At 39.8% G+C, this 9,361-nt stretch overlaps 1 protein-coding gene across 1 annotated transcript; it reads right to left on the reverse strand.

Annotated features, from left to right (window-relative positions):
- Nucleotides 1–3,120: 3,120 nt before the first annotated feature.
- On the reverse strand, nt 3,121–4,356 carry LOC145948705 (uncharacterized). The gene has a single exon (XM_083058312.1). The coding sequence runs from the start codon at nt 4,354–4,356 to the stop codon at nt 3,121–3,123; it is 1,236 nt and encodes a 411-aa protein (XP_082914438.1).
- Between the last annotated feature and the right edge of the window lie 5,005 nt (nt 4,357–9,361).

The raw sequence follows: 9,361 nt of genomic DNA on the forward strand, positions 1-9,361 counted from the left end.
ATTATCGTTTTCCCCGTCAGATATCGTATTTTTTTTCTTCGGCGAGTTATCCAGGGTTATTGTAGTTTTTGTTATTTCCGGTTGTAGCTGTTGATGCTGCATTTGTCGCATTCTTTCGAGATTTTCCGTAGAAATCAGCACCATTTTTTTTGCTCTTTCCATTATTCCGTACAGCGAACAAACGGGTCTGTTTTATTCTTTTCGAACCCCGGATGTAATATTTGCAAGCTTTTTTTCACTCACCGATAAACCGGAATAATAAAGCGCCGAGCAAAGGAGCGATAAGATAGAGTAAAAACCCACCGCGCTGTACTAGTAGATTTCTCTTAGTTTTCCAGTTGTCGCGTTTTAGAGCGATGCGCCGAAGAATAGATTTATGCTTGGCTAATCGCGTCTTTTCGTGATTCTTGAGCTCTACGTTACCCTCAAGCGTATTATAAATACACTCTTGAATGCACTTAATGAGATTATTGTCGGCAGAACGTAAGAACGATGATCTTTGATTTTTTTGAGATAACATAGAGTTTTTAAAAGACAGGCGTTTCTCTCGCCGATGGAACGTCTGGCAATCTTTATCGCGTGTCGGGTGAATTTTTTGACGTCGTCGACGTCTTTTTTTGTTGTCTTTTCCCGCGTGTTACCATTATGCTAAAATTGTGCAACTGAAAAGATTCGCGTGCAAGCGCTCTCCTTTTACGTCCTTCGTTACTGTTCTACTGATCGATCTACGAGGAACGTACACGTAATGCATCGTATCGTTGGGAAAGATACACGTACGAAATCGATATTCGTCTGGAGTCGATTGTTTCAGATCGAGCAATAAGTACCCATGAGGTCGCGAAGTAGCGTCGTGGTATGCTTCTTCTAGAAATTTTGGATCGTCGGGATATACTTGACGAGCGAGATGACGAATTTGAGCGCGATCGCGCGGATTTTTGAAAATTACTATATAATTAGCGTTGAGAGATATATCGCGTTGTCCGCGGCCTTGGTGGAAAAGATTTTGCGAGATGAGTATAACGCTGAGATTCTTATGATGACTTCCTTTGGTAAACAGATCGACGATAGCGTCACACGATGACGATTCCCTCATAAGATCGTCAATTATCACTAATTTTTGAGATAGCGGATCGTTGGAATAATCTTCCGGTCGCGGTAACCCCTCGTAAAATTCGATTGTATTTTTCTTTATTTTTAGCAAAGTATTATCATAGCTGCTCTTGTGTACATTGTTTTTTTCTTCTTCATTATTTTCACTCGTATCACATTGCAGACGTTGATACGCATCTTGCCATTCGGCGTAATAAAATAAAATTCTCTCGAATCGAACTTCGCACATGGCGGATAAATATCGAAGAAAAGTTTTTACAAAAATCGTTTTTCCGCATCCCGTAGGTCCGCAGACGATCGACGTCCAGGGATATTTCCAGCGCACGTCCATTTCGCGAAACGAACTCGGTTTTACGCGTGAGTTCATAAATAAAAAAGGTAAAAAGTAACTTAATATCAATAACTCGCGTATAAAAATACGCACGCGCATTGAATATTTTTAATATATATCTCGAGTCGGAAATAAGCTTATTAGCGTCCCGCAGAGGCCCCACCGCGGCGGCCGCATGCTCGCGCTAGCGATCTCGTGCGCATCGTGCCAGCTGATAAGCCGATGCGCGGTGCCAGCTGACGAGCCAATGCGTGTCGCGGTGCGCTGCTAATTAGCGTATTCGTAGAATGCTCGCGACAGCGTGTATCTCCAGCGCTAACAACGATGATAGGCTACGTACGTGACTGAGAGAATCTCGCGAGAAGAAAATTCGTACTTTGATTTTTACTAAAAACATAATTTTTTTTAAAAGAAAAATATTTTTTTTTTAGTCAAGTAGGTTTTCGAGAAGAGGTAAATAATTTTTTGATGAAAAGAACTTTTGTGAAACTTTTATTATTAGCAATAAGAATTACTATTAAGGCTCTTCCGTAATAAATACAAATATAAGTGATAGGGCCTTAAGAGCCGAACGCGGATGTTGATGCGTATTCCAACGAAATTTAATTCTTTAGGGGGGTTTAGGGGGGTTAGAGGGGATGTATAGAATAAAAATCTCAAGTATGAGATTATTCCATACAAGACTTGGCAGTATACCAAGCAGTAAAATTCGTGCCCTATGCACAATTAATTTAAGTCCAGCGAAAAAATTAAATTTCGTTGGAATACGCATCAACATCCGCGTTCGGCTCTTAAGGCCCTATCACTTATATTTGTATTTTTATTATTAGACTTTATTTCACGGAAAAATATTTACTTAGTTTAAAAAATAAATTATAAAGTCATAAATGTTTTAATTTTACATTTTATTTACTTTTCTCCTTATTGGTTACATTTATTTTGCTCGATTTTATCTAACAATAGTAAAATTTATATTAAGAGAATTTTTCGGGGAAAGAAGGTTTTTCAGGAAAAAGGATAAAATAATCTCTAATGAAACAAATTTTAAGAAAAAATTTTATTTAATCTTCTTACATTGTAAAAAATACTTTGTACGTTTAAAATCCTAATAATAAAATTAAAAAAGTTTTATTTCACATTTTTTATTTTACAATTTTTCACTTATTAAATATAATTAAAATTTTTCTGTTATTACAAATATTTTTTCTAATTAAGATATATCCATAATTTATATTCTATTCTATTCTGCACTATAATATATCCTTTACTTTTCAAAAATTTATATTATTTTTACAAGACAATTTTACAATTACTTATCTATTTTATTATATCTACATTTTGCTGTATAAATCGAAAAACGCGCGAAGGTGGAAGAGAGAAGCGATCGTGTGGAATTATTATATTGCGTTTTTAAACAGTTAAATATCCAAACGGAGGGAACAATGATTGTTAATAAATCTACGTTTTAATAGCACAGGCGCACATATTTTTGTTTCATCACGAGTTATTATTTCGTGAAACGCTGTACGCCGAATGGCTCTGAATCGCAGATTTATTGACGTTTCTGGAGTTATTTCTTTTTCCTCGTTTTCTCCTAACTCTCTTTCCTGCTGCACACTCTCTTTGTATTAATAATTCCCTAATACTATTAAAATTAATTAAACGAGAATTTTCAAAGTTTAGGTTATACCCTTCACTTTGCAAACTTCGTGCATCTGACCATCTGATGAGCGAACCACATACGCGTAAAATTTTGGACCGCCGGACACAAACGACTCTATATAACTAGCGAGCCCATACTTTTCAAGTTCGTTAGTCATATCGTCTAAAAAATTACCCGTGAGTGGTTCGTACTCGTGTGGATCAGCGCTGCTTACATATATACAAGAATCAGTATCATAATACAAAACGCGCCTATCTAATTTTACTAAGTATTCATACAATTTTAATCTCGCTTGAGCCGTTGTGTAAGCTGCTATTACAACATTTGTAAGATGCGATGGTGGGATCGCCTCCTCGCGTAATCGAGTCGATACATATATCACTTCATCGTTTACCGGTAATATATCAGTTATTTCGTACTGAGGGCTCACGAGTAAATTAATCAAACGTTGTTGCGTGTTAACAATTTCCGTCTTTGGTAAATTCGAACGTTGCCCGAATTTTCCCCAGAAAGAATTTAAGCATAGTTTTGCGACCGAGCGTAGACCGGAGTTTTGTGCGATGTTGTGCTTTTCAAGAACGATACCTTCTCTCTCCTCGTACTCGCGAAGATAACGCTCTTTAGCATCTTCATCCACGCATTCGCTCGACCATCCACTAGCCTCCTGTTTTAACTGTAAAAATGTATATATATAACCGGTAAATAAACCCCCTTGACGCATAGAAGGATCGTACCGAGTGACATTGTACTGCCATATCTCGCTAACCCCCGTTACAAAATATCCTTTTTCAATTGCTTTTTGTAGTTTGCACGATATCCATGTACCCTCGAATTCGCGCTCGGAAGGAATATGAGTGCACTCGGTGTGCGAAAATGTCTCGCTACAAGTGCGGCATAACGCGAATAACAATTTACCCTGTACCCGATACGGTAATACAGGATGAAAGAGATCTTGCGGAGGGAGTATTTTACAACGTATGATTCCTTCAAGTGACTCGAAATTATACCCCGGTGCCGTTCCAATTATTGTTACGCATTCCTCGCCAACGTATACTGTTGGATGTCCAAACGGGAAGACGCCTGTTTTTAATACATACGGATACAATGAACACACATCCACGTACTGTATTTTCTCGCTCTCTGTAATCTCATATCGGGTTACAGTATTTCCCGTGCGTCCACCGTAGAAGGCCTGACGAGGATCGAACGGTTCGTTTTCTACCGCTGGATGTTGTTGTAAATATCCCCGCATTTCGTCATTTTCCCGCACTTCGCGATCAAAATCACTCCCATTTCTCCGTTACCCTGTATTTCCGTCTTCGAAGACGAAACGTCGTTGCGATGGTGTGTTCGTATCGTAAATCGATTGTATCAACGCGATCCGACGAAAGCGATTTATCGCGATTAATTTGAAAACAGCGCGGACACCCATGCCAGTAATATCCGTGAAACTGGAACACGTGATGTATGGTAGTAGCGTTTTCCACTGACTCGTAATAACCGTCGACGCGAGTGCCATCGGGCAGACGATATTCCCGGCTTCGTCCTGCATGAATAATGTGATGACCGAGTTCACGCTCAATCCACAGCAGCCATTGTAGCACCTTACGCGATTGCATATTCACACTCCTATAACCCCCTGTAGGAATGATACCTATCTCTCTATCGCGCAGAAAATTTTTTCTAAAAACTCTCATGCAAGTAGAGGCAATAGTGGTGCATTCTTCGAAGGGACACACCTTTCCGCGTAGAAGAAAAATCTTCCTAAAAGCCATACAAGCTAGCCTAAGAATATCTACATCTTTGCGACAATATTGTAATATTTCTCTTTGAAAATCGAACACATAGTTCTCACGGGTCATCTCGGCATGCCACGCGAGAAATTTTTCACGTTCTCTTGTTCTTATGGAATCGGTAGAATAATAGTATACTTCAGGTAGTGGTCCGACATACGATTGATTATCGATGTATTAAATAAATGTGGAAAAATTCCTTTACCCGAAGTGTCCGTCAGACCGAAGGCCTTAGGTAAATCGGATAGACGCATCGGCATGTAATTAATACTGTCAATAAATTTCGTATGTCCTACCGTTAGTACAACTATTTTTGTACCGTTTAAAATTACCTGAGATACTAATGATGTTCGATTTTCAACGATATATTGCAAAATAAATTGTGCATCAAACGATTTGGCATTATGCGCGATACAAATTAGTCGCTTAAAATATTTCAACGGGCGCGTCGCGAAATCTACGAATTCCTGCACCGGGTTACGACGAAATATATATTCGCGAACTCCACACCATCGACATCTCACCGACGTTTCGTTTATATCGGCACACGACACACAAATTTGTTGTGCAACACAAAGTGTAGGCATGAATTTTTACACTGTCAGTACCTTGGAGCGTTTGATCCTGTCGCTTCTCAAAATCGTAAAATATAAATGCTACGCGATTTCTTTTATCACGTGTACGTTCACTCGGTCTCTCGTTTCCGCAATGTTGCAGCTCTCCATTATCATCGATAAGATCGGTATCAGAAGTGTCGGAATCGTTATCAGGAGGGATAGGAAGCATGTAACAAAGGTGATTTAAAGGTTGGAGAGAACGACACACGTTACAGTAACTCGCGCCGCATTCGTGACGTTTATTTTTATGGATTAAGCAACCGCAGCCGTTGCAAAATTGTACAATTTCGCAAATACTCCGTCGCGATTTTCCATCGTACGATTTTTGAGTGCGGTGACGCTCCAAGCATGCACGGTTAAAAAATTCACGTCTACAAATTTCGCATCTAATAGGCTCCTCGTTAGTCAACTCACACGACGGAACAGCATTACAACGAGGGCATTTATTAGAGCATCGATGTCCACCCCTATCGATGCGATAGCTTATGTTACAGGGAACGCAGTAATCTCTACCCCCTGAGGCGGCTCTTAAATTTAACATTACATCATAATGTTTAATATTATTATGGTATATTATATTTAAGCGAGAGTTCGTTTCGCGATGAAGATTGGCTAGAAATTCGACTCCGTCGTATAACGGTTTACCACCCCGACCAAAAGTATCGCCATTATATATTACAATGGCGATATTATCCGCGGCGAGATATTGCTGAAAGCGTTCGATTTCGGGAATTCCACAGCCTTCCTCCGGAATCGCGACATCGGCATCGCTCATTAGTTGCAACGCTAATTCTCGTTGTAACACGGAGTTTTGTCTTCTCACTGCATTCCATTTTTCGTGCAAATGTCCCATGCGTAAATTTCCACGCTCGTTGAAAATTTGCGCAGCTACAAGTGCATGAGGAAGACATAAATTATCTGTGTTAGAAATTGTTAAAATAGAACGCTTAGCAATAACTTCACGGGTAGATGCGTTAACATTTCGTCCGCGTCCCGCAGGGGGTGTGACTCTAAAAACGCGAATGTTAAAATCTTGCGTCATATCGAGCCCACCGGAACTCTGCGATAACGAGCTTACAAGTCCCCAAATATTTTCATGTGTCAAATCGCACGAAGGTCGGAATGATATACCGGCTGGATCACGGATTAAATTCTCGGAGTCAAAAGAAAGCCCTATGTAATCGCCCACTTCACTCGACTGTATTGCGTATGTGTGGAGTTCGCGAAATGCGCTTTCTAGCCACTCGTAAACGTTCTCGCCCTCGGGTACCGGTCGTATATGAAAAGTCGTCTCTCTTCCCTCTATTCCGAAATTTCTAAAACGTCGCGCGTTTTCCGCTAATAATACAATATATCTAAAATTATAATTTACCCGACGAGCTATTTCTTCTTCTGCTTCCTGTGTTGCTTCGTCGTCTTCTTCTTCTTTCTCCTCCTCAAATTTTCACGATTGACGACAGGGAGATTGAGAGATTCCTCGTTGGCTTCTTGCCGTTGTTCCACGCTCCGTCCCCTACCTATTTGCACTGAGAAAAAGATAAAAAATGATTTATTTAAAATAAAAATTCAATAAAGTAATGTTTTACTCTCTCGTATTGGAGTTTTATAAAGAGATGTTAAAATTCTAGCAATGACTCACATTATTATCCTTTGTTTTTCCTCTCTTTTTCCAATGAGTCTTTATGGTTACACCGGAGAGTACGAAACACGCGGATCAATAATTGGAGAGTAAGAAAATTCTAATAAAATTTTATTTAATTAAAATAAAATTTAATCAAGAAAGAGATAATTAGTTAAATTATGTAAAGTCATTACCTTCCGCTCCTATTTCTTCCTCTCCCTTCTAAACTTCCTCTTCTTCTTCTTCTTCTTCTTCGCCCCCTTCTTCTCCTTCTTCTTCCTCCTCATCTTCTTCTTCTTCTTCTTCCTCGCCCCCTTCATCTCCTTCTTCTTCTTCCTCCTCCTCATCTTCTTCTTCTTCTTCATCTTCTTCCTCTTCTCGTTCATTCTCAGAAGAAGAAATTGCATCTTGCTCATTTTCTTGTTGTTGTGGAAAAATAGTAACTTCGTCGAAGGGACTTACTTCACGAGGAGTTTGCTCACGTGGTTCTTCCGTGACATTTTCCTCACTATTCGGTTCATCCTCGGTTAAATCAATAACCGGATGTTCGATCTTCGGATTCGAAATGATACGCGCTCGTCCTGAAACATCCAATATTTAAAAATTTCTTAATAAGAATATGATACTTTACTTTCTACCGAGGTTTAAGTTTATATTAAATACTTACGAGAGGGTCCTGTCTCGGGCGAAGTATCCGCTCGACGTCTTCTATCACGAACCAGTGATAACCGTAAATCTACTCGACGATTCTCTATTATTCGCGGAGGCGCACGAAATTGATCAACTTCAGCGATTAACCCGAGATGAGTTTTACGTTGCTCAATGTCTAGAAAATTATTAATTTTTATAATTAAATTTGCTCTATAATTACTTGTATAATGGAAAAAAATAAAAAACTTACCATTTTCAACGCTCCTCGGAAGAAAACGTTGATGATGCAAGAGAAGAAATTCTATATGTCCTCCCACATCTTCTTCGCTATCACCAAAATATTGTCGCGCTTCTATCACTTCCCCGGCAATGTACAAAAGTTCACGAATATTGACAAAATGTCCTAGACGGAATAAAACCGCGAGCACTACGCTAGGACACTCACCCGCGAATTTTCCAAAAATATGGTAATTCGTTTCATCGATGTTCGATAACTCCGACAAAAATTTTCTCATATTTTTTCCGCATAAACTCTGCGAAAGCAAAATACAGCTCTCGATGACAGTAGATATACTATGCCAATTCTAACTCAGGTCCTCCGAGGGGAGTGCGGGACGCGGGGGGTTCTCCAGGGCGAGGGGTATGACGTCACGCGGGGCGGGGGTATCTCGATGGTGCGGGGGCTGACGTCACGCGGGTGGAGGGGGATGTTTCGACAAAAGAGGGGGAGTTGTCTGAGTGCAATATTTGTAGATGGTATCTTTACGACTTTTTTATGAGGGTTCTTAGACATTTTCCCCAAAAAGGTATAGAACAAGCGCCGACGATCGACAATTTTGTACCCTCGCTAGTATAATTTTATTACGGAAGCGCCGATGTCCGGCTGCTCGAACTTGTCAACGGAGCGTTCTAGAATCCATAAAACTATTTTTCATTTTATGGACATTTTATCATTAGGAAAGAAATGAAGATTTTAGGGCCAACGCTGCGACGAACATGTTGAAACGTGATTAGGTGCAAAAGCGTTGACGTTCGGCAGCTTTGTACCCTCGCGGAAAATCCTCCATAAACGAGAGCGAAACATTTTTTCTTAATATTTTTAAGGAAGAATGCAACGTATCGGCGCCAACGTTCGGCTGCTTTGTATCCTCGCAGAAAATCGGTCGTAAACAGATAGCGCTCGATTTTATTACTATGATATTCCTTTGCGATAATTTTGAGAGGGATGGGGGTTGAAACTTATGGAGAGCGGTCTGTATCCACGATGTTCATCACAAAGTATTCAGTATTCATATAGTAAAGAACTAAGTGTCCTGTGCGAAGTGTCAGTGGCACAGTGTAGTGAGTTAAAAAGAAATGGAAAATAATAATTTCGAGAGAATATTAGACGAGTCATCTGATGAAGATCACGAGTTGTCGGATAACAATGTAGACGAATCTGACGAATTCATTGTTGTTGAGTGACAGTAATTATATTAGTGATCGCAGTGAGGACCTTACGGATATTCACGACAAGGTAGTGTCTAATTCACAAATCCTTGCGCTAAACGGACGTACAAAAGTTTGCGCCATATA

The sequence above is a fragment of the Prenolepis imparis genome, unplaced genomic scaffold (genome assembly GCF_030444845.1).
Source record: "Prenolepis imparis isolate NDT839.2.m4 unplaced genomic scaffold, iyPreImpa1.0 SCAF_600, whole genome shotgun sequence".
Lineage (NCBI taxonomy): Eukaryota > Metazoa > Arthropoda > Insecta > Hymenoptera > Formicidae > Prenolepis > Prenolepis imparis.